General features: G+C 49.6%; 1 protein-coding gene across 2 annotated transcripts in view; it reads left to right on the plus strand.

Moving 5' to 3' along the window:
* Positions 1–26,429, plus strand: part of rnf212 (ring finger protein 212) — a 171,696-nt gene that overhangs the window by 50,703 nt on the left and 94,564 nt on the right. For both annotated transcript variants that reach the window (XM_085975479.1, XM_085975480.1), the window contains exons 4-7: positions 339–413; positions 505–561; positions 13,126–13,184; positions 25,797–25,853. In XM_085975479.1, the coding sequence (XP_085831605.1) occupies positions 339–413; positions 505–561; positions 13,126–13,184; positions 25,797–25,853 (248 nt within the window). The remainder of the gene's footprint in view (positions 1–338; positions 414–504; positions 562–13,125; positions 13,185–25,796; positions 25,854–26,429) is intronic.

Here is a 26,429-nt window from a genome sequence, read left to right on the forward strand (position 1 = left end):
TTTGAGATGTTGGATGACCAGGAGCCAATGTAGGTCATTGAGAACAGTGATGATGGCTGACTGGGACTTGATATAGAATTGGGTGGAGGGTAGGAGGCAGGCTCAGAGAGCATTGCAGTAATTTAGTCTGGAGCCTGAGGCATGAATGAGGGTTTCAGAGACAGATGGGCCGAAATGCTTTTGGTATTGCCCCAGCTTATGTATTATAAATACACACGTGTGACCTGTTTCATCCTTCACTCCAGCCACCTTTCCTAAGTTCTTAAAGGACCCCTTTAAGAGAGTAATTTAGTGTGTATTTTTGTAAAATAATACACTTTCAGTTATTTTTTGTGTAGATGGATCCAGATCTCAAGGCACTTTTTACACAGCCAGAGAAAATTTGTGAGAGATATTTAAAGGAGTTTGTACAGGTAATTAACTTCTGAAATTATTATGGAACTAGCATTTTTGATTAGTTACGAATGTGCAATCATCACTGTGCTTCTAATTGTACTATCCTAGATTATGGATTTCCAGGAGAAACACAGAAGACATTTGTGTGCAAACGAAATGGAGGAGGTAATTTGCAATCTTTATCAAACTTCTCTGAAACCATTGTTACTGCAAATAAATCTGCATGGTATTCAGTGAGAAATTAAAAAGCGTTGTGAGGGTCCACATAATGACAGTGATCACAGAGCAACTTTTCTCTTTGTGGACTTTTTTTCATACACCACTACAATAGATAATGGGCAGGATTTTCATTGGGCCGTGGAGTCGGGATTGGAGGTGTCTGGGGGGTTAAAATCTCGAAATCAGGGGTCCCGACCCCATCCCGCCCCCAACCCGCCTCCATGCCAGTTTCAAAGGAGGCGGGTACCCGCCCCGCACTGGGACCCGCCTACCCGAGGCGGGAAGGGATTAGTGCCAATTAACTGCCTGTTAACAGGTAGTTAGGCAGCTTTTAGCCTAATCCCTATTTTTAATGCTGAAGTGTGGGATTCCCGACGGCTCCAAACAATGGCAGGTTTGCGAGGCGGGCCGTCGGGTTGAAGGACTTGGCGGGGTTGAGTTGTCGGTGTTCAGGTGAGTGATGTGTGCATGAGTGCAAAGGTAAGTGTGTTTGGTGTGTCTAAAGTGTTTAAAGAAGTTTAAATTACCTTTTCTTACCTTTTCAGCCTTCCTTTAGGTCTCGGGAGTCCCTCATCTCACCGGCACAGAAAGCAGAATGGCTGCGCATTGTCAAAAGTGACAGCCTTCAGCTTTCTGTGCAGGAGAGATTTCTAACTGAGTCTGTGGAGACGGACTCAGGTTAGAAGTAAGACTGTCAGTGTTTGACAGCTTCAAACAGCTGTGAAACACTGATATTTCATCTGTCAGAACCTCTTGACAGATGAAATTTCAGTCTGTGACATCACCTGTTGCCGGGTGGCCCTTAATTGGCCTGCTGAGCCCGCTGGGCGGGCTCAACAAGGTCAATCAAGTTAAAATCGCGTGGATTGGCCACATCTTGATGGAGACAGGACTACAACCCCGAAAGTTGTAGTCCCGCCTCCAACCCGACTCCTGAATGAAAATCCAGCCCAATGTATTTTCAGGGAATATTGAATTACTGTTAGTGTCCATTATTATACTTCTATAATTCTGCATTGACTCATAAGCTAATGATCTAAACTAGGAATGTTAGAGTACAGAGAAGAGAATAGTTTATTTTCCATAATATTTACTATTTATATCTCAATATACAAAACCATTTCACAAGGTACATGTTATGTTGATTAAAATAGTTCTGGTATCTTAAATGGTTTTGGATATTGCTGATTTATGAATGAGCACGGATGCTCTCGGTAGAGTCTCTAAGTGCTATTTGCATAGCAATTGAGTAGTGAAATTCTTGATTGTCACCCTCAAGCTCCATTTATAGCTCTTCAAACAGGTCAAATGCCATCTTCTCATTAAAGGATAAATTCAGCGAGACTGCACTTCAGCAGGGAGGTGTGCTTGAAGAGAACATGGTTTGAAGCTACAGCACCGTAGCCCTCACTTTGAGCACAGCTTGCCGCTGAGAGCACTGGAGCACTTATGATACCCTCAAGTTTAAATTCTGCAAAAACAGTCCATACAGACAAATCGATTAAATGAATGTCAACAAATCCCTCTTTTAGTTTTACATTTATATTGTAAAATGTGAAGATTTAATAGAGGTGTTCAAAATTATGAGGGGTTTTGATAGAGTAAATAGGGGAAAACTGTTTCCAGTGGCAGGAGGGTCGGTAACCAGAGGACACAGATTTAAGGTAATTGGCTAAAGAACCAGGGGAGACATGAGGAAACATTATTTTTACACAGCGAGTTGTTGTGATCCGGAACGCACTGCCTGAAAGGGTGGTGGAAGCAGATTCAATAGTAACTTTCAAAAGGGAATTGGATAAATACATGAAGGGGAAAAAAATTGCAGGGCTATGGGGAAAGGGCAGTGGAGTGGGACTAATTCGATAGCTCTTTCAAAGAGCCAGCATAGGCAGGATGGGCTGAATGGCCTCCTTCTGTGGTGTATAATGCTATATGTGCACCTGTACCACTATTAGCATTCACCTTCAAAAATGTCAGAACAATAGAGCATCACAGAGGAAGAATGTACAGCAACTGTTGACCCACCAAAGACATCAGCCTAGAAATTGAACTGTGCCCAAATCAGACCCACAGCAATGTGGTTGACTCTTAACCAGTAATGGCCTAGCAAGTCACTCAGTTATACCAAACCGCTACAAAAAACAATAATAAGAATAGAACCAGCCGGCTACCCGGCATCGACCTAGGCGCCGACGTCGGACACGACAACGGCACACCCAGCTCAGTTGACCCTGCAAAGTCCTCCTCACTAACATCTAGGGACTGGTGCCAAAATTGGGACAGCTGTCCCACAGACTAGCCAAGCAACAGCCTGACATAGTCATACTCACAGAATCATACCTTTCAGCCAATGTCCCAGACTCCTCCATCACCATCCCTGGGTATGTCCTGTCCCATCGGTAGGACAGAGCCACCAGAGATGGCGGCACAGTGGTATAGGTCAGGAGGGAATGGCCCTGGGAGCCCTCAACATTGATTCCAGACCCCATGAAGTCTCATGGCTTCAAGTCAAGCATGGGCAAGGAAGCCTCCTACTGATTACCACCTACCGCCCTCCCTCAGCTGATGAATTAGTACTCCTCCATGTTGAACACCAATTGGAAGATGCACTGAGGGTAGCAAGGGCACAGAATGTACTCTGGGTGGCGGACTTTAATGTCCATCACCAAGAGTGGCTCGGTAGCACCGCTGCTGACCAAGCAACCGTTGACCCACCAAAGACATAGCTGCCAGATTGGGCCTGCAGCAGGTGGTGAGAGAACCAACACGAGGGAAAACCTACTTGACCTCGTCCTCACCAATCTACCTGTTGCAGATGCATCTGTCCAGGACAGCATTGGTAGCAGTGACCACCGCACAATCCTTGTGGAGATAAAGTCCCGTCTTTGCCCTCCATCGTGTTGTGTGGCACTACCACCGTGCTAAATGGGATAGATTCAGAACAGATCTAGCAGCTCAAAACTGGGTATCCATGAGGTGGTGTGGGCCATTAGCACAGGAGAATTGTATTACACCACCATCTGTAACTTCATGGCCTGGCATATCCCTCTACCATTACCATCAAGCCAGGGGACCAACCCTGGTTCAATGAGTAGTACAGAAGAGCATGCCAGGAGCAGCACCAGGCGTACCTAAAAATGAGGTGCCAACCTGAGAAAGCTGCAACACTACTACATACAGGAAACTTTGTGATATCCGGCACCGACGGGACTGGCGTGTTGCCGATCTATCAAAACTGCCGGACATACAAAGTTAATGTTGAAGCATACAGAGGTTTTCATCTTCGTATCTGACAACAAACACTGTTGCTTAGCAACAGCTTCTAAAGAGTCGGCTGCAGCTGCAAGCGTCTCTAGCTAAAGCTGTTGCTATAGCTACAGACCTTGCAGTGGCTGACTGGGAAAAAAAAAGAACGAGATCTAAAAAAACTTACAGAAAACGGCTCCTGATTTTTGCCGTTAGATCGAGTATTCCGGACATACAACTTCCGGATAAACCAAAGTTTCCTGTACATGCTAAACAGCGGAAATAACATGCTATAGAAAGAGCTAAGCGATCCCACAACCAACAGATCAGGTCAAAGCTCTGCAGTCTTGCCACATCCAGTCGTGAATCGTGGTGGACCATTAAACAACTAACGGGAGAAGGAGGCTCCATGAACATACCTATCCTCAATGATGGTGGAGTCCAGTACGCAAGTGCAAAAGACAAGGCTGAAGCATTTGCAACCATCTTCAGCCAGAAGTGCCGAGTGGATGATCCATCTTGGCGTCCTCCTGAGGTCCCTACCATCACAAAAGCCAGTCTTCAGCCAACTCGATTCATGCCACATGACACCAAGAAATGGCAGAGTGCACTGGATACAGCAAAGGCTATGGGCCCAACAACATCCCGGCTGTCGTGCTGAAGACTTGTGCTCCAGAACTAGCCGTGCCTCTAGCCAAGCTGTTCCAGTACAGCTACAACATTGGCATCTGCCCGACAATGTGGAAAACTGCCCAGTTTTCCACAAAAAGCAGGACAGATCCAATCCAGCCCCATCAGTCTACTCTCAATCATCAGAAAAGTGATGGAAGGTGTGGTTGACAGTGCTATCAAGTGGCACTTACTCACCAATAACTCAACAATAACCAACACCGCTGCTTAGTTTGGGTTCCGCTAGGACCACTCTGCTCCAGACCTCATTATAGCCATGGTCCAAACATGGATAAAAGAGCTGAATCCCAGAGGTGAAGTGAGAGTGACTGCCCTTGACATCAAGGCAGCATTTGACCAAGTGTGGCATCAAAGAACCCTAGTAAAATTGAAGTCAATGGGAATCAAGGAGAAAACTCTCCACTGGCTAGAGTCATAGCTAGCACAAAGGAAGATGGTTGTGGTTGTTGGAGGTCAATCATCTCAGCCCCAGGACATCGCTGCAAGAGTTCCTCAGGGCAGTATCCGAGGCCAAACCATCTTCAGCTGCCTCATCAATGACCTTCCCTCCATCATAAGGTCAGAAGTGGGGATGTTCGCTGATGATTGCACAGTGTTCAGTTCCATTTGCAACTCCTCAGATACTGAAGCAGTCCATGCCCACATGCAGCAAGACCTGGATGACATTCAGGCTTGGGTTGATAAGTGGCAAGTAACATTTGCGCCACACAAATGACTATCTCCAACAAGCGAGAGTCTAACCACTGCCCTTTGATATTCAATGGCATTACCATCGCCGAATCCCTCACCATCAACATCCTGAGGGTCACCATTGACCAGAAATTTAACTGGACTAGCCACATAAATTCTGTGGCTACAAGAGCAGGTCAGAGGCTCAGTATTCTGTGGCGAGTGACTCACAAAAGCCTTTCCACCATTCCACAAGGCACAAGTCAGGAGTGTGATGGAATACTCTCCACTTGCCTGGATGAGTGCAGCTCCAACAACACTCAAGAAGCTCGACATCCTCTAGGAAAAAGCAGCCTGCTTGATTGGCACCCATTCACCACCTTAAAAATTTACTCCCTCCACCACTGACGCACCATGGCTGCAGTGTGTATCATCTACAAGATGCACTGCAGCAACTCGCCAAGGCTTCTTCGACAGGACCCCGCCGAGTGTGCAGGCAGAGAGGGAATGGGTGACCGTCAGACAGACAAGGAGGACCAGGCAGGTTGTGCAGGAGTCCCCTGAGTGCATCTCGCTCTCCAGTCAGTACTGGTGAGGGCGCTGGTTCCTCTGGGGAGTACAGCCAGAGCCATGTGCATGGCACCATGGGTGGCTCAGCTGTACAGTGGGGGAGGAGGAAGATCGGGAAAGCAATAGTGATAGGAGATTCGATAGTTAGGGTAACAGACAGGTGTTTCTGCGGCTGCAGATGTGATTCTAGGATGGTAGGTTGCCTCCCTGGTACCATGATCAAGGAAGTCATTGAGCAGCTGCAGAACATTCTGAGCTGGGAGGGTGAACAGCTAGGGGTCACGGTCCATATCGGTATCAACGACATAGGTAGAAAGAGGGATGAGGTCCTGCAGGCAGATTAAAGAGATTAAAAAGCAGGATCGCAAAGATAGTAATCTCCGGATTACTCCCAGTGCCATGAGCTAGTGAGTACAGAAATAGGAGGATACAACAGATGAATGTGTGGCTGGAGAGATGGTGCAGGAGGGAGGGCTTTAGATTCCTGGGATATTGGGGAGCTGGGAGCTGTACAGGCTGGACGGGTTGCACCTCAACAGAGCTGGGACCAATGTCCTCGCGGGGGGTTTTGCTAGTGCTGTTGGGGAAGGTTTAAACTAATTTGGCAGGGGGAGGGGCACCAGAATGTAGCATTAGAAAGGAGAAACAAGGTGCACAAAGAATTGGGAGAGACAGATAGCACTAGAGTAAGAAATATTACAGTATTAGGTGGCGTCAGACTAAGAGAGAATACAAGAAGATCTAAGATAGGTTTACAGTGCATGTGTGTAAACACACAACGCATGGTAGATAAGGTTGGTGAGCTGCAGGAGCAAATGGCCACATGGGAATATGATGTCATGGCGATAACGGAGACTGGGCTCAAAAAAGGGCAGGATTGGTTACTAAATATTCCTGGATATAAAGGTGTTCAGGAAAGATAAGAAAGGAAGTGGGGTGGCAGTATTGATTAAGGAGACTATTACAGTGCTGGAGAGAGAGGATGTCCTGGAGGGGTCAAGGACAGAATCTATTTGGTTAGAGTTGAGAAACCATAGAGGTGCCATTACACTACTAGGTGTATCCTCTAGGCCACCAACCAGTGGGAAAGATATGGAGGAGCAAATCCGCAGGGAAGTTACAGAGAGGTGCAAGACCATAGAGTAGTGATAATGGGGGACTTCAACTATCCTAATATAGTCTGGGATAGTAATAGTGTAAAGGGCAGAGAGGGGGAAGAATTTCTGAAGTGTGTTCAGGAGAACTTCCTTGATCAGTACGTTTCCAGCCCAACGAAGAAGGAGGCATTGCTGGATCTGGTTCTGGGGAATGAGGTGGGTCAAGTAGAGCAAGTGTCAGTAGGGGAACATTAAGGGAACAGTGGTCACAGTATCATAAGGTTTAGACTAGCTATGGAAAAGGACGGGGAGCAATCTAGAGTAAAAATACTTAATTGGAGGAAGGCCAATTTCAGTGGATTGAGAATGGATCTGGCCCGGGTAAATTGGAATCAAAGATTGGCAGGCAAAACTGTAATCCAACAATGGGCTACCTTTAAAGAGGAGATGGTTCGGGTACAGTCAAGGTACATTCCCCTGAGGGGGAAAGGTAGGGCAACCAAAGCCACAGCTCCCTGGATGATGAAAGAGATAGAGAGTAAGATGAAGCAGAAAAAGATGTATGACAGATGTCAGGTTGAGAATAAAAGTGAGAACCAGGCTGAATATAGAAAGTTCAGAGGGGAAGTGAAAAAGGAAATAGGAGGGGAAAAGACAGTATGAGAATAGCTTGGCAGCTAATATAAAAGGGAATCCAAAAGTCTTCCATAGGCATATAAATAGTAAGAGGAGGGGTGGGGCCGATTTGGGACCAAAATGGAGACCTACGCATGGAGGCAGAGGGCATGGCTGAGGTACTAAATGAGTACTTTGCATCTGTCTTCACCAAGGAAGAAGGTGCTGCCAATGTCATAGTGAAAGAGGAGGTAGTTGAGATACTGGCTGGGATAAAAATTGATAAGGAGAAGGTACTAGAAAGGCTGGCTGTACTTAAAGTAGATAAGTCACCAGGACCAGATGGGATGCATCCGAGGATGCTGAGGGAAGTAGAGGTGGAAATTACGGAGGTACTGGCCATAATCTTCCAATCCTCCTTGGATATGGGGCTGGTGCCAGAGTACTGGAAAATTGAAAATGTTACACCCTTGTTCAAAAAAGTGTGTAAGGATAAACCCAGCAACTACAGGCCAGTCATTTTAACCTCGGTAGTGGGGAAGCTTTTAGAAACGATAATCTGGGACAAAATTAACAGTCACTTGGATAAGTATGGATTCATTAAAGAAAGCCAGCACAGATTTGTTAAAGGCAAATCATATTTAACTAACTTGATCGAGTTTTTTGATGAGGTAACAGAGAGGATTGATGAGGGCAATGCGGTTGATGTGGTGCACATGGACTTCCAAAAGGCATTTGTAAAGTGCCACATAATAGGCTTGCCAGCAAAGTTGAAGCCCATGGAATAAAAGGGACAGTGGCAACATGGATACAAAATTGGCTAAGTGACAGGAAACAGAGTAATGGTGAATGGTTGTTGTTCAGATTGGAGGAAGGTATATAGTGGTGTTCCCAGGGATCGGTACTAGGACCACTGCTTTTCTTGATATAAATGACTTAGACTTAGGTGTACAGGGCACAATTTCAAAATTTGCAGATGACAAAAACTTGGAAGTATAGTGAACAGTGAGGATAGTGGTAGACCTCAAGAAGACATGGACAGGCTGGTGGAATGGGTGGATACGTAACAGATGAAATTTATTGCAATAAAGTGCAAAGTGATACATTTTGGTAGGAAGAATGAGGAGAGGCAATATAAACTAAGGGTACAATTCTAAAGGGACCTGGGGGTATATGTGTACAAATCGTTGAAGATGGCAGAGCAGGTTGAGAAAGCGGTTAAAAAAGCATACGGGATCCTGGGCTTAATAAATAGAGGCATAGAGTAGAAAAGCAAGGAAGTTATGAGGAACCTTTATAAATCACTGGTTTGGCCTCAACTGGAATATTGTGTCCAATTCTGGGCACCGCACTTTAGGAAGGATGTGAAGACCTCAGAGAGGGTGCAGAAAAGATTTACAAGAATGGTTCCAGGGATGAGAGACTTCAGTTACGTGCATAGACTGGAGAAGCTGGGGTTGTTCTCAGAGCAGAGAAGATTGAGAGGAGATTTGCTAGAGGTGTCCAAAATCATGATGGGTCTATACACAGTAGATAGAAAGAAACTGTTCCCATTGGCGGAAGGGTCGCGAACCAGAGGACACAGATTTAAGGTGATTGGCAAAAGAACCAAAGGCAACATGAGGAAGAACTTTTTTACAGCAAGTAGTTAGAATCTGGAATTCACTGCCTGAAAGAGTGGTGGAGTCAGATTCAATTGTGGCTTTCAAAAGGGAATTGGATAAGTACCTGAAGGAAAAAAATTTGCAGGGATATGGGGAAAGGGCGGGGAAGTGGGACTAGCTGAAGTGCTGTTGCAGAGAGCCGGCACAGGCTCCTTCTGTACTGTAACCATTCTATGATTCTATGCCAGCACATCCCAAACCTGTGACCGCTACCACCTAGAAGGATAAGGGCAGCAGGTGCATGGGAACACCATCACCTCCAAGCTACACACCATCCTGACTTGGAAATATATTGGCGTTCCTTCATCGTCGCTGTGTCAAAATCCTGGAACTCTCTCCCTAACAGCACTATGGGAGTACCTTCACCGCATGGACTGCAGCGGTTCAAGAAAACGGCTTGCCACCACCTTCTCAAGGGCATTTAGGGATGGGCAATAAATGCTGGCCTTGCCAGCAATGCCCACATCCCAGGAACGACTGGGATAGCAAATAAGGTTCAGCTTTTAGAAGGTATAATAGCTGAGGAGTGAAACCCAAGGACACCAGGAAATAAATAAGGAAATTGCTGGGTCAACGTGCATTTATGTGATGCAACAATTAAATTGACTCCCTTTCAAGGAAGAGGAATCAACCTGGCTCAATAGACCAACTATACTGCACCAGTTTTAGATGGGCGCTGAGCTCCAGCAGACTTATTCAGGATTATGGGGCAATGATGTCATTACTTTTTTTGGAGGCCATTATGAGCCGAGTGAATGTCTGGTGTACAGTTGGTCAGTGCAACAGACGCTTCCTCACCGCATTATCCCGTGCTATGAAAATTGGGTGCACAGCAGGTCTCCGCCCCCAATAATACAGGTTGCATGAGCCTGCAGTTACAGTGAGAGAGCGCCGAAGGACCGCAGGTTTTTGGCCCTGTAATATTCTGTGCAACAAGAACAAAAGGAGAAAGCAACAATGTTTAACATGGAGGATTCCTGAGGATTCTGACCTATATCAGGCAAGAAAGATGATTTAGAATCTTAGAGCCATATTTTCTCTGGTGTGTGAAGTGTAATGAAAAAGTAAATGTGAGTAAATAATTGACTAATAGGGTATAAAATGGTACAAATAATAAGACATTAGATTTGTCAGGTGATTCTGAGATATTTATCCCCAACTGCTCCTGCATTCTCATCCCTGGGAAGATAGAAATTGATTTAAATTGTCAGTGGTCGCAGAAGTTCCCTTTTGTGTGATTGCATCCGATTTATTAATAACTAGCTGAAGTGCCCGGCGGTGCCGAGGCTTTTTCGAGGGCATGTTGTTGTTGGAAGAGAGAGAGAGAGAGCGACTGGGGGGGGGAGGGAGGGGGAGGGCGGGGGGAGGGGGAGGGTGGGGGGAGGGAGGGCGGGGCGGGGGGGGAAGGGAGGGCGGGGGGGAAGGGCGGGGGGGAAGGGAGGGAGGGGGGAAGGGAGGGGGGAAGGGAGGGGGAGGAGGGCAGGGGGAAGGGGGGAGAGAAGGGAGGGAGGGAGGGCGGGGGGCGGGGGGGGAAGGGAGGGCGGGGGGGGAAGGGCGGGGGGGAAGGGAGGGAGGGGGAAGGGAGGGGGGAAGGGAGGGGGAGGAGGGCAGGGGGAAGGGGGGGAGAGAAGGGGGGAAGGGAGGGCGGGGGGCCCCCCCGAGGGTCGCGGCCCCCGCAGAGGGTCGCGCCCCCCCCCCGAGGTGAAGACCGCCGATTGCGGCTGTGCGAGACGGCCGGCGGGCCCGGTTGCCAGGGTAACCCTTGATGCTCAGCAAGCCCCGCCCCCCGGCCGAGCCAGAGAGAGACGCTGCGTCTCAGCTCCTGCTGCGCGCGCACCCTTTAGTAAGGTAGCGGCGCAGGCCCGCCCCTCCAGCGTTCGAGTGGGGCCGGGAGGTGCCTAGCTCGGGCGTGGGTGCGGAGGAGAAGCCGAGGCTTCGAGGCTTACCTGGAAAAACGGGGAAAGGTAGGAAAATTAATGAGATTAGATAAGTTAATTCGTTTCTAAATCATTTTTTTAAAAAACAATATGTGTTTTAAAAGCAACGTTTTTTTTAAAGAAGCAGAAAGCGGGAAAAAGAAAGGAAAAGTTTGGAATCAAGATGGCGGCGACTCACCTCGGTTCAGAACGATAAGGCCCGCCCACACACGCACCGATTGGCCCGGCGGCACACGCCAGCAACCCGGCGTACGATTGGTCGAGCTCGAGGTCGCTCTGTCGCTAATGAGCGGATAATGAGATGCTAATGAGCGGAATGTTAAGGTTTTTCGGATACCGCGGGCGCGATTTTAGCCCGGCCGAAACGTAAATACGCTTAAAACCGTTTTGGAAAGGTAAGCTTTCTTTCGACGTAACGCATGCGTAGGTACGCCCTGTAACTTTCGAGCGCATAGCCCGACAGATGCACACGCGATGACAGACAGAATGACAGACAAATAGACAGATCGACCGATTTATATATATAGACTAGCTGAAGTGCCCGGCGGTGCCGAGGCTTTTTTGAGGGCATGTTGTTGTTGGAAGAGAGAGAGAGAGAGAGCGACTGGGGGGGGGGAGAAGAGAGAGAGAGAGCGCGACTGGGGGGGAAGAGAGAGAGCGACTGGGGGGTAGAGAGAGAGTGGGTGGGGGGAAGAGAGCGGGGGGAAGGGAGGGCGGGGGGGAAGGGGAGGGGGAAGGGAGGGGGGGAAGGGAAGGGGGGAAAGGGGCGGGGGGAAGGAAGGGGAAGGGGGGGGCGGGGGGGCGGGGGGGGCCCAGGCCGAGAGCCCCGCTCTCCGAGCCCTGCCCCCCCCCCCGGCCGAGGCCGATTGCGGCTCTGAGAGACGGCCGGCGGCCGAGCCCCGCCCCCCCCCCCCCGGCCGAGCCCGATTGCGGCTCTGAGAGACAGCCGGCGGCCGAGCCCCACCCCCCCCGCCGAGCCCCCCCCCCCCCCGCCGAGCCCGATTGCGGCTCTGAGAGACGGCCGGCGGCCGAGCCCCGCCCCCCCCCCGCCGAGCCCGATTGCGGCTCTGAGAGACGGCCGGCGGCCGAGCCCCGCCCCCCCCCCGCGGCCGAGCCCCGCCCCCCCACACCGCCGAGCCCGATTGCGGCTCTGAGAGACGGCCGGCGGCCGAGCCCCGCCCCCCCGCCGAGCGCGGAACAGAGACGCTGCGTCTCACCTGCTCCTGCTGCGCGCGCAACCTGACCCTCGTGGCTGACGCCGTTGCCCTGGGTAACGTGACACGGCGGGGGGGGGCAGGGGGTGAGGAGCTTAGCAGCAGCCCAGTTACCTAGCTCGGGCCTGGCTGGGCAAGAAAGGCCCAGGCTTTCAGGCCTAAGAAAAAAACGGGCAAAGGTAGGAAAAAGAATGTTCAGGTTAGATAAAATATTTACAAATGAGTGATTTATTTTTAAAGAATTTAATAAATTGAATTTTATTTTGCTGGAAAAGTATATTTGAAAAGAAAGACGCAGAAAGCAGGAAAAAGAATGGAAGCAAGATGGCGGCTACTCACCTCGGTTCAGAACGATAAGGCCCGCCCACACACGCACCGATTGGTCGACCGTCAGGTCACCAAAGCGTAGGATTGGTCAATCGTCCCGTCACTCGACCGTAGGAGGGCCCGGCCGCACGCGGCAGCAAGCCGCCATACGATTGGTCGACCTCGAGGTCACTCTGTCGCTAATGAACGGATAATGAGATGCTAATGAGTGGAATGTTGAAGGTTTTTGGGATACCGCGGGCGCGATTTTAGCCCGGCCGAAACGTAAATACGCTTAAAACCGTCTCGGAAGCGTAAGCTTTCTTTGGAGGTAACTCGCACGTAGGTACGCCCTGTAACTTTCGAGCGCATAGCCCGACAGACGCACAGGCGATGACAGACAGAATGACAGAATGACAGACAGACAGATGTACCGATTTATATATATAGATATGATATGATATGATGATTGATAATGTATATATTCCTTTTATAACTTCAGCATGCAAAATTGAAAGCGTATATACAGCATATCACACAGAGAAAAGATCAATTGCAACGGTAAGAAGTTTTTTGTTGCTATTTTTTGCAATTAAAAGCATTTTAGGAGTTTTGAACCAGAGCTTATCAGAAAGAAAGACTTACATAGAAACATAGAAGATAGGAGCAGGAGCAGTAGCAAGAGAAAAAGATTGGTGAAGTCAAGCGTAGGTCCCTTGCAGTCAGAATCAGGGGAATTTATAATGGGGAACAAAGAAATGGCTGACCAATTAAATACATATTTTGGTTCTGTCTTCACAAAGGAGCACACAAATAACCTCCCAGAGATGTTGGGGCACATAGGGTCTGATGAAAGGGAGGAACTGAAAGAAATCAGTATTTGTAGGGAAATGGTGTTAGGGAAATTGACGGGATTGAAGGCCGATAAATCCCCAGGGCCTGATAATCTACATCCTAGGGTACTTAAGGAAGTGGCCCTAGAAATAGTAGATGCATTGCTGATCATCTTCCAACATTCGATGGAACCTGGAACAGTACCCATGGATTGGAGGGTAGCTAATGTTACCCCACTATTCAAAAAAGGTGGCAGAGAGAAAACGGGGAATTACAGACCGGTAAGCCTGACATCGGTAGTGGGGAAAATGCTAGAGTCCATTATAAAAGATGTAATAGCAGAGCACTTGGAAAACAGTGACAGGATCGGACAAAGTCAACATGGATTTACAAAAGGTAAATCGTGCTTGACTACTGGAGTTTTTTGAGGATGTAACTGGTAGAATAGATAAGGGAGAACCAGTGGATGTGGTGTATTTGGACTTTCAGAAGGCTTTCGATAAGGTCCCGCATAAGAGATTAGCGTGTAAAGTTAAGGCACATGGGATTGGGGGCAAGGTACTGACTTGGATAGAGAGCTGGTTGGCAGACAGGAAGCAAAGAGTTGGAATAAACGGCTCTTTTTCCGACTGGCAGGCAGTGACTAGTGGGCTACCGCAGGGATCGGTCCTAGGACCCCAGCTATTCACAATATATATAAATGATCAAGACGAAGGAACTAGATCTAATATCTCCAAGTTTGCAGACGACACAAAGCTGGGTGGGAGGGTAAGCTGTGAGGAGGATGTCGTGAAACTCCAGTACGATTTGGACAGGTTGGGTGATTGGGCAGAAACATGGCAAATGCACTATAATGTGGATAAATGTGAGGTTATCCACTTTGGTGGCAAAAACAGGAAGGCAGATTATTATTTGAATGGCAATAGATTGGGAGAAGGGGAAGTGCAAAGAGACCTGGGTGTTCTTGTGCACCAGTCGCTGAAGGTAAGCATGCAGGTGCAGCAGGCGGTTAAGAAGGCAAATGGTATGTTGGCCTTCGTAGCAAGAGGGTTCGAGTACAGGAACAAGGATGTCTTGCTACAGTTGTACAGGGCCTTGGTGAGACCACACCTTGAGTATTGTGTGCAGTTTTGGTCGCCTTACCTGAGGAAGGATGTGCTTGCCATGGAAGGAGTGCAGCGAAGATTCACCAGGCTGATACCTGGGATGGCAGGAATAAGAACATAAGAAATAGGAGCAGGAGTAGGCCAATCGGCCCCTCGAGCCTGCTTCGCCATTCAATAAGATCATGGCTGATCTGACCCTAACCGCAGGTTTTTTATGTCCTCCTCACTCACTACTTTCCCTCCCATCTTAGTATCATCTGCAAACTTTGATATGACGTATGAGGAGAGATTGTGTCGATTGGGCTTATACTCACTGGAGTTTAGAAGATTGAGAGGGGATCTCATCGAAACCTATAAAATTCTGTCAGGCCTGGACAGACTAGATGCAGGAAGGATGTTTCTGATGGCCGGGGAGTCCAGAACCAGGGGTCATAGGCTAAGGATAAGGGGTAAGCCATTTAGGACTGAAATGAGGAGGAATTTCTTCACCTAGAGAGTGGTGAACCTGTGGAATTCTCTGCCCCAGAGGGCGGTGGAGGCCAGTTCATTAAATATATTCAAGAAAGAGTTGGATATATTTCTTAAGGCTAAAGGGATCAAGGGATATGGGGAGAAGGCAGGGACAGGGTACTGAATTTGGATGATCAGCCATGATCTCACTGAATGGCGGAGCAGGCTCGAAGGGCCTAATCATAGAATCACAGAAACCCCACAGTGCAGATAGAGGCCATTTCGGCCCATCGAGCCTGCACCGACACATACCCCACCCGATCCCCGTAACCCCAACACATATCCCACCCTACCCCTGTAACCCCACCTATTTAATCCCCCTAACACTAAGGGTCAATTTATCATAGCCAATCAACCTAACCCGCACATCTTTGGACTGTGGGAGGAAACCGGAGCACCCGGAGAAAACCCACGCAAACACGGGGATGGCCTACTCCTGCTCCTATCTTCTATGTTTCTATGGCCTAGAAATTCAGTATAGCCACTTTTGGGGCGGTAAAGTCGGGCGGCCGCTAAAGTTTGCGCCCGGCGCAAAGTCGCGCCCCCTTCGCCGATATTCAGTCGCATCGTCCCAAGATGTTGCTGCTGCGCTAAAACAGGTGATGCATGACTATCTTTAGGCACTAAGCCGGCGGTGCTGAGCGATAGCCCCGAGGCCGGGCGCAGCGCAGGTGCGGCGAGTTCTTGATTGACGGCAGACACTCTGGCGCCGGTCATCTCTTAAAGGGGGAGGGTGGATTTGTTTGCCTGCCACGCCCTGCACACTGCAGCCCTCAACCTAGGCCTGACCACTTCAGATTCACCTGTACCACGCCCAGGACTATGGAGAAGGCCAGGGAGAGAGCGCAGCGCTTCAGCGACGGTGACCTGAGGGTGCTGGTTGGCGGAGTGGAGCTCAGGCGCCATGTTTTGTTCCCAGAAGGTGGCAAGAGGCCGCTGCCCAGCGCCTACCGGAAAGCCTGGAGGGAGGTGTCCAACAGGGTGTCTTCCAACAGCGTGGTTGCCAGGACTCCTGTGCAATGCCGGAAGAAGTTCAACGACCTCACTCGGGTTGTCAGGGTGAGTTCCCTTTCCAGTGTCCTCCTCATCCTTGCATGTGCACCTCACATTATGGGCAAAGGGACCTGAAAGCCCTAATGGCCAGCCCTCATCCAGCAGCTATGGGACTGGCATGAAAATCAATTGCACATTCAGCACTTTACACACTGTCCAAGCTATTCGACCATGGGAGGCATTGCAGACAAGATCAGGGCTTCACACCGTACTAGCTATTTGACCATGGGAGGCATTGCAGACAAGATCAGGGCTTCACACAGTCCAAGCTATTCGACCATGGGAGGCAGTGCAGACAAGATCAGGGCTACACACTGTACTTAGAGGCCGTCCTTTCTCTTGCAGGCCAAGGTTGCGCACAACCGGCGCAACCGAACTGAGACCGGGGGAGGCCGTCCTGACCTCAAAGAGCTCTCCGACCTCGACCAGCGTGTGGAGCGCATTATGGGAGGCCGGCTGATTGGCCCCGTCGCCAGTGGAGATGCCGACCCTGTTCTGGGCACCAATGGTAAGGGCATCACCTTTTGGACCTCTCTCGTTCCACTTGCGCATCAGATCAGCATCCTTTGCCACTGTCCGACCAATGCGGTGAATGGCACCACTCATGCCTCCCTCGCTGCCGCCCTGTCCTCACTCTAAAGCTACTCTTGTGCCTTCCTGCTTTCAGATGGTGAATCGCCAGGTGAGGAGGCGGGCCCTCAAGCTGCCACTGTCAGCCCTTCGGAAGACGAGGAGGAGGAAGAGGAAGCCGGCCCATCAGTGCCACCCTCAGCCGCGCCAGCCCATGGCGATGTAGGGGACACGTCTTCCCTGGAGGGGAGCCGGGGGGTAGGGTCGGAGGAGAGTGAAGCTCCGGGGCCCAGCGGCCTGCAGCAACGCGGGAGGGGTGGGGAAGCTCGGCGGACTTCTCCCCAGAGGGTGAGTGCGGCCTCCAGTCCTGCGACGGTCAGCGCAGAGGAGGTGCGCCTCCTAGAGGAAATGGCCGTCCAGGCTGAGCGCAGGCACACTGAGCTCATGGCTGCAGTGGCAAGGATGCCTGACTCCATAGAGTCACTGGCAAGGAGTGTGCAGGAATTCGGGGCAGCACAGGCCAGGAGTCTGCAACAATTCAGTGCAGCACAGGCCAGGAGTCTGGAACTATTCAGTGCAGCACAGGCCAGGAGTCTGGAACTATTCAGTGCAGCACAGGCCAGGAGTCTGCAGGACATCGCGGCAGCACAGGCCAGGAGTCTGCAGGACTTCGCGGCAGCACAGTCGGCTTCTAGCCAAGTGCTGTCATGCCGTCCATTCACTGGCTGGTGTCATGCGGACACAGACCAGGGCCACACGGGCACTAACTGCTGCCACCATCGCTGGATCAGCCAGGCATCGCCAGGGCACTCGCCGCGCAGCAGCAGCCCAGCAGTCTGTCCTTCTGCTGTTTGCTGCGCATGCTGCAGTGCTGGCCCGTGCGAGTGCCAATGTGTCAGGCGACCAGCGAGCACCTGCGATCTGCCAGGTTGCCACCATTCCTGCAGCCGACACTGCCACTCCGCCATTGCAGCTGCCACGAGCTGCTGGACAGACTGCTGCCGCCCAGCCAGAGTTGGAGCAGTCAGCAGCCGGACACTCCAAGGCCAGAGCTGGTGCAGGCCGACCCCCAAGGGCATCTGCCATCTCGCCATCTGCCCCTCAGCAGCCTTCCCCCAGCCTTGCTGCAGCCACTGGGCTCCCATTGAGGAGGAGCAGCAGGGCGGGCAGGGGCCAGGCAAGGATGCGCAAGGCATCGCCCTCGCAGGGCAAAAAGTAGAGGTATGCACAAATGCCTGGTGCTTGTTGTAAGGCCGACACTGGTGCAGTTGTTTTTGTGTAAGGCCGAGACTGGTGTCTTTCTTTCTTTGTGTAAGGCCAAGATCTTTCTTTCTTTGTGTAAGGCCGAGACTGGTGTGTTTCTTTCTTTTTGTAAGGCCGAGACTGGTAGTTTTGTGTTTTTGGAGGGGGCTTCTCCACATGAGCATGTAATGTGGGAAGGGCAGAGGTTTTCAATAAATTATTGCTGTTAAATTGCAGTGTGCATGGTTTTTTGGTTAAGTCCTGGTTGCCCTGCTCGGCTGAGGGCTTGTGGAGCGGCTACATTCATCTGCTGACATTGGCACAAGCCAGTCCCTGAGAGGGGGCCTAGAACTGACGTTCAATAAGCCGGCGACGGGCGGCCCTTGCACTTTCTGCCTCCCTCCTGTGCTGGTCCTCCTCCTCCTCCTCCTCCTCCTCCTCCTCAGGTGGTCCTCCAATCTGTGGTGGCAGTGGCTGAGTCCTGCGGATAGCCAGGTTGTGCAGCATGCAGCAAACGACCACGAAATGGGAGACTCGCTCCGGCGAATACTGTAGGGTTCCACCGGAACGATCCAGACAGTGGAACCGTTGCTTCAGGACGCCGATTGTTTGTTCGATGATGTTCCTGGTCGCTTGATGGCTCTCGTTGTATCCCTCTTCAGCAGGGGTGCTGGGCGCACGGAGCGGGGTCATCAGCCAGGTGCACAAAGGATAGCCTTTGTCCCCGATAAGCCATCCTCGTGGGTGAGGCTGGGCCTGGAACATGTCTGCCACAGAAGTCTGTCGCAGGATGAAGGCATCGTGGCTGCTGCCTGGAAAGCGGGCATTGACAGCTAGGATGAGCTGCCTGTGGTCACACACCAGCTGGACGTTCAGCGAATGGTAGCCCTTCCGGTTGCGGTAATCCTCGGCATTCTCCAGAGGTGCCCGCAAAGCCACATGCGTGCAGTCAATGGCGCCCTGCACCATGGGGAAGCCCGCGAATGCTGCAAAGCCCATTGCACGCTGTTGCTGCTTGGCAAGGGCCATGGAGAAGGAGATGAACTGACGTCTCCTTTTGAAAAGGGCATTGGTCACCTGGCGGATGCAGCAATGCACGGCGAACTGGGAGATGTTGGCAATGTCCCCAGTAGCGGATTGGAAGGAGCCGGTGGCATAGAAGTTGAGAGCCACCGTCACCTTCACTGCCACCGACAGAGACGTCCTGCACCTCAGCTGTGGCTGCAGATCACCGCCAAGCAGCTGGCAGATCTCTGTGACCACGTCCCTTCTGAATCGCAGCCTCCGAACACACTGCTCCTCAGACATGTTGAGATAGGAGAACTGCTGGCGGTATACCCTGGGTGGGTAAGGCCTCCTTTGCCGACGCCTGTTGCCCCCTCTCCGTCTAGCCAGGGCTGCCACTCTCTCACGGCGTCTGTGAGCCCTTTGGATGTAATTGAGAAAGCCAGCGTTGACACCCATTGCAGCCCCCATAATATGCTGGCAAACAATGAGATGTCAATGAAGGCAAAGACTAGTGGAAAGCTGTGGCCTGAAGCCAGAAGTACCTGTCCGAGTGTTGGGCCAAAGCAGAAAGCTATCTACCTTGGTCTCTCTCCAAAGATCCGTTTCGCAAGAGGGAGTGCTGCGAAATGGCAGCCTTTTATATTGCAGGAGGAGTGCCCTTTAATTTGCGCCCCCCGCGCCCCGCATCGGCTGAGCACCATTCCACTCTAACAGTCGCTAGGGGCGCCAGGCGCACAATGGGGCGTTGCCACTGAAGTTCCGGTTGGGGGCGCACAAAGGGCGTTGCACGAGGAAATGACGTCATGATCTGCACGCGTAGCTGAGCGCGCGCAAAGACTTTGCGCCGCCGCTAAATCTCTGGTGAAGTTGGGGCGAGGTGCAGTTCGTGCTGCGCCCGGGCGCTACCCGCCTAGCGCCCGACATCTACTCCTCCTAAGGCGCTAACGGCTGGCGCAACCAACTGAATTTCTAGGCCTATGTTTCTATATTCAAGAAGGAGTTAGATATATTTCTTAAGGCTAAAGGGATCAAGGGATATGGGGAGAAGGAGGAATAGGGTACTGAATTTCAATGATCAGCCATGATCTCATTGAATGGTGGAGCAGGCTCGAGGGGCCGAATGGCCTACTCCTGCTCCTATCTTCTATGTTTCTATGTTTCTATCCTCTGCCTTCACCACTCATTCCTCCTCACCTATGCACTGTGACTCACTTGGTGCTGCTACCGCACTATGTTTATTCTCTGGGATATGTGTAACTGTTTTGGTGCTTGCAATTCTTGGTGAGACGGACACTTAGTGGTGTGAGGTACTATCTTGTTCTGGGCCACTAATAATGCAGACAGACTTGCGTTTTAAACCTAAAATTATAGAAAAGGGACAAAAGTTAGAATTCTGGCTTCCAAGACACACCTTCCAACTAAGCCTACATTTCAACTAAATTTTTATGATGTTTGTATGGTTCTGTATATGCCTTTGTAGGTGTGAGTGTAACTGTTAGGATCGTAGAATTTTACTGCACAGAATGAGATAATTAAGCCCATCGTACCTGTGCTGGCTTTCTGAAAGAGCCACTTAGTCCCATTCCCCTGGCCAATTCCTCTACCCCTTTATACTTTTATTTTTCAGATTGCTAGGCACTTCCTTTTATAAAACTATTATGCATTTTACTTCCACCACTGTTTCTGGGAGGCATTCCAAGTTCAAACAACTCTCAATGGAATGAAAATTAGGCAGGTTCTATAAAAGGCAGCTCTGCCAGATTTAGCCAATATGCTAACTGCAGCTTAACCAATAATTTGTATAGGTTTGGCATCACCTCTATACCTCAACTTATACAAACCTACAAAAATGACAGATAGGAAAAGACCTGCTGGTCCAGCAAACCTGCCCGCACTCACGATGCTTGAAGCATCATGAATAGACACTTCCGACCACCCCCGCCCGGCCCCGACCCCGACCAGCAGCCACGTAATCTCCTGGGAGAGGCAAATAAAACCCAGAAAAAAATCCCAGGGCCAATAAGGGAAAAAGAAATTTGGAAAATTCCTCTCCGACCCCCTCAGGTGATCGAAAGCAGTGCAGGAGATCACTTTTACCATGTGTATGTTAATTGTTAAACCACTTACCTTTTAAATGATGCGATTTCTGCCCCAGCCAAGAACCATTCCAGCTCCCTTTTGAAGGCGTGCAGAGAGTCAGCACACACCACTCAAGTCGGCATTCCTGAGGCTCACTACTCTCTGGGAAAAGAAAAACTGCCTAACATCTAACCTATTGCTACCCCTGCGTAGTTTAAATGCAAAGGCAAATGGTATGTTGGCCTTCATTGCAAGAGGATTTGAGTACAGGAGCAAGGATGTCTTACGACAGTTGTACAGTGCCTTGGTGAGACCACACCTTGAGTATTGTGTGCAGTTTTGGTCTCTTTACCTAAGAAAGGATATACTTGCCATAGAGGGAGTGCAACGAAGGTTCACCAGACTGATTCCTGGGATGGCAGGACTGTCGTATGAGGAGAGATTGGGTCGACTAGGCCTTTATTCACTAGAGTTTAGAAGAATGAGAGAGGATCTCATTGAAACGTATAAAATCCTGACAGGGCTAGACAGACTGGATGCAGGGAGGATGTTTCCCCTGGCTGGAGGGTCTAGAACGAGGGGTCACAGTCTCAGGATACGGGGTAGGACATTTAGGTCTGAGATGAGGAGAAATTTCTTCACTCAGAGAGTGGTGAACCTGTGGAATTCTCTACCACAGAAGGCTGTGGAGGCCAAGTCACTGAATATATTTAAGAAGGAGATAGATAGATTTCTAGACAGAAAAGACATCAAGGGGTATGGGGAGAGAGCGGGAATATGGTATTGAGATAGAGGATCAGCCATGATCATATTGAATGGCGGAGCAGGCTCGAAGGGCCGAATGGCCTACTCCTGCTCCTGTTTTACTGTGTTTTTATGGATGTCCCCTGGTCCTCTCCAATCTGTCAAACTGAAATAATCTATCAGGTATGCAATCCAACCCTTTCATCATTTTATATATCTCTATCAGATCTCTTCTAAGTCTACGCTGCTCTAAAGAAAATAGATCCAGCTCTTTAAGCCTATCTGAGTAACTAAGGTTCTTTAAGCTAGGAATCATTCTTGTAGCTCTCTGCTGGACCTTTTCCAATGCCACTATATCAGTTACCCTGTGAGGGGACCAAAACTGGGTGCAGTACTCTAGATGCGGTCTGACGAAGGCCCTGTATAAATGATATAATTGTGTCCTTTGACTTGTATTGAATGGTTCCACTAATACAACTCAATACCCTAAATCATTATCAGAGGAGTTGTGAATGGAACTGAACAGTGTGGAATCAGGGACAAGCAGATCCACTTCTGACTTTATGATGGAGGGAGGTTTATTAATGAAGTAGCTGAAGATGATGAACTCCAGCAGTGATGTTCTATGGTGGTGATGATTTGCCCCCGACAACTAAAACCATCTTTTTTTGAGTCAGGTATGGCTCCAACCATTGGGAAGGTTTATTTTTTTGACTCCCATGGACTTCAGTTTTGCTTAGGCACCTTATTGCCATGCTCAGTCGAATGCTACCCTGATGTAAGCGCTGCCTCCCTCACCTCTCCCAGCATTCAGCTACCCTGATGTCGAGCGCTGCCTCCCTCCCCTCTCCCAGCATTCAGCTACCCTGATGTCGAGCGCTGCCTCTCTCACCTCGCCCAGCATTCAGCTACCCTGATGTAAGCGCTGCCTCTCTCACCTCTCCCGGCATTCAGCTACCCTGATGTCGAGCGCTGCCTCTCTCACCTCTCCCAGCATTCAGCTATGCTGATGTCGAGCACTGCCTCTCTCACCTCTCCCAGCATTCAGCTACCCTGATGTCGAGCGCTGCCTCTCTCACCTCTCCCAGCATTCAGCTACCCTGATGTCGAGTGCTACCTCTCTCGCCTCTCCCAGCATTCAGCTACCCTGATATCGAGCGCTGCCTCTCTCACCTCTCCTCTATCATTCAGCTACCCTGATGTCAAGCGCTGCCTCTCTCACCTCTCCCAGCATTCAGCTACCCTGATGTCGAGCGCTGCCTCTCTCACCTCTCCCAGCATTCAGCTACCCTGATGTCGAGCGCTGCCTCTCTCACCTCGCCCAGCATTCAGCTACCCTGATGTCGAGCGCTGCCTCTCTCACCTCTCCCAGCATTCAGCTACCCTGATGTCGAGCGCTGCCTCTCTCACCTCGCCCAGCATTCAGCTACCCTGATGTCGAGCGCTGCCTCCCTCACCTCTCCCAGCATTCAGCTATGCTGATGTCGAGCGCTGCCTCTCTCACCTCGCCCAGCATTCAGCTACCCTGATGTCGAGCGCTGCCTCTCTCACCTCGCCCAGCATTCAGCTACCCTGATGTCGAGCGCTGCCTCCCTCACCTCTCCCAGCATTCAGCTATGCTGATGTCGAGCGCTGCCTCTCTCACCTCGCCCAGCATTCAGCTACCCTGATGTCGAGCGCTGCCTCCCTCACCTCTCCCAGCATTCAGCTACGCTGATGTCGAGCGCTGCCTCTCTCGCCTCTCCCAGCATTCAGCTACCCTGATGTCGAGCGCTGCTTCCGTCACCTCTCCCAGCATTCAGCTACCCTGATGTCGAGCGCTGCCTCTCTCACCTCTCCCAGCATTCAGCTACCCTGATGTCGAGTGCTGCCTCTCTCGCCTCTCCTGGCATTCAGCTACCCTGATGTCGAGCGCTGCCTCTCTCACCTCTCCCAGCATTCAGCTACGCTGATGTCGAGCGCTGCCTCTCTCACCTCTCCTCTATCATTCATAGAAACATAGAAGATAGGAGCAGGAGTAGGCCATTCTGCCCCTCGAGCCTGCTCCGCCATTCAATGAGATCATGGCAGATCATCCAAATTCAGTACCCTCTCCCTGCCTTCTCCTCATATCCCTTGATCCCTTTAGCCTTAAGAAATATATCCAACTCCTTCTTGAATATATTTAATGAACTGGCCTCCACCGCCCTCTGTGGCAGAGAACTCCACAGGTTCACCACTCTCTGGGTGAAGAAATTCCTCTTCATTTCAGTCCTAAATGGCTTACCCCTTATCCTTAGACTATGACCCCTGGTTCTGGACTCCCCGGCCATCGGAAACATCCTTCCTACATCTAGTCTGTCCAGGCCTGTCAGAATTTTATAGGTTTCGATGAGATCCTCTCTCAATCTTCTAAACTCCAGTGAGTATAAGCCCAATCGACACAATCTCTCCTCATACGTCATTCCTGCCATCCCAGGTATCAGCCTGGTGAATCTTCGCTGCACACCTTCCATGGCAAGAACGTCCTTCCTCAGATAAGGTGACCAAAACTGCACACAATACTCAAGGTGCTCTGCTATTACATCTTTTATAATGGACTCTAGCATTTTCCCCACTACCGATTCCCCGCTTTTTCTCTACCACCTTTTTTGAATAGTGGGGTAACATTAGCTACCCTCCAATCCATGGGTACTGTTCCAGAGTCTATTGAGTTCTGGAAGATGACCAGCAATGCATCTACTGTTTCTAGGGCCACTTCCTTAAGTACCCTAGGATGTGGATTATCAGGTCCTGGGGATTTATCGGCCTTCAGTCCCATCAATTTTCCTAACACCATTTCCCTACAAATACTGATTTCTTTCAGTTCCGCCCTTTCATCAGACCCTATGTTCCCCAGCATCTCTGGGAGGTTATTTGTGTCCTCCTTTGTGAAGACCAGAACCAAAATATGTATTTAGTTGGTACGCCATTTCTTTGTTCCCCATTATAAATTCCCCTGATTCTGACTGCAAGGGACCTACGCTTGACTTCACCAATCTTTTTCTCTTCACATATCTATAAAAGCTTTTACAGTCAGTTTTTATGTTCCCTGCAAGCTTACTCTCATATTCTATTTTCCCCTTCTTAATTAATCCCTTTGTCCTCCTTTGTTGAATCCTAAACTGCTCCCAATCCTCAGGATTATTGCTTTTTCTGGCCAATTTATATGTCCTCTCCTTGGATCTTATGCTATCCCTAATTTCCCTTGTTAGCCACGGTTGAGTCACCTTTTTTGTTTTATTTTTATGCCAAACTGGGATGAACAAATTCTGTAGTTCATCCATTCGGTCTTTGAATGTTTGCCATTGCCTATCCATCGTCAACCCTTTGAGTGACATTCCCCAATCAATCCTACCCAACTCGCTCCTCAGACCATCGTAGTTTCCTTTATTTAAATTTAGGACCCTAGTCTCTGAGTCAACCACTTCATTCTCCATCTTAATGAAGAATTCGATCATATTATGATCGCTCCGACCCAAGGGGCCTCGTACAACAAGATTGCTAATTAATCCTTTCTCGTTACATAATACCCAGTCTAAGATGGCCTGATCTCTGGTTGGTTCCTCATTGGTCCAGGAAACCATCCCGTAAACACTGCAGGAATTCCTCCTCCACAGTATTGTTACTAAAGGAAGCAGAGAAACAGTTACAGAAAAAGAAATAAACAGCACAGGAGATCACTAAGCTCAATTTATGTCTTAAGTTTTGAGAGCCTTCATCACACTGCAGATATAACACTTAAGACATCACAAAGCAGACATTTGCCATAGATGATGTTACAGTGAGAGATCTGAAGAACCCTTGCAGAATTTCTACCCCACAGATTTGTTAGGTTGGTTGAACATCAAACTACAAGATACATTTTCTTGTTAGAACATTGTGATTAAACACCACAGTATTAATGATAATGAAACCAGAGCAACATTGACAGCTCCATACGTTCCAAGTTGTAATGTAATCATAACTCTAGGTTCAATAATGCACCATGTATTTGCTTATTTTACAGTGAACATATAGAACTGAAGAACTACATTGCAAAACTAGAAAGTTCTTTGCATCAAAGGTAAAGTTTTTAGATTCTAAAAAGAAAGCTGACTGCTTTCTGGGAGGAGGGGGTTCTTTGATCTGTAAAGTTCCACTGTTAATCAGCTATGCCTGACAAGTAAAAGTATTTATATTCAGACATAAATGAAGAACTACGAGTATTAACTGGATCCAGTTTTTTTTACCTGCATTCACAAATGTTCTCTTGGAATTGGGGTCCTGGTGAGAAACTAACATCCCTGGACTGGAAGCAACGTTTAGCTATGTGGTTCCTTTTTTAAATATTCATTCATGGGATGTGGATGTCGCTGGCAAGACCAGCATTTATTGTCTGATTGCCCTTGAGAAGGAGGTGGTGAGCCACCTTCTTGAATGCAACTGGGCCATTTCAGAGGGTAGTTAAGAGTCAGCCACATTTGTGGACTCACATATTGGCCAGACCGGGTAAGGGTGGCAGATTTCCTTCCCTAAAGGACATTGGTGAACCAGATGGGTTTTTACTACAATCCGGTAGTTTCGTGGTCACCAATACTGATACTAGCCTTTTATTCCAGATTTATTTAATTGAATTTAAATTCCCCAGCTGCCGTGGTGG

Source organism: Somniosus microcephalus, chromosome 2, assembly GCF_052327205.1.
Source record: "Somniosus microcephalus isolate GS21.2 chromosome 2, FLI_Smic_1.0, whole genome shotgun sequence".
NCBI classification, from domain to species: Eukaryota; Metazoa; Chordata; class Chondrichthyes; order Squaliformes; family Somniosidae; genus Somniosus; species Somniosus microcephalus.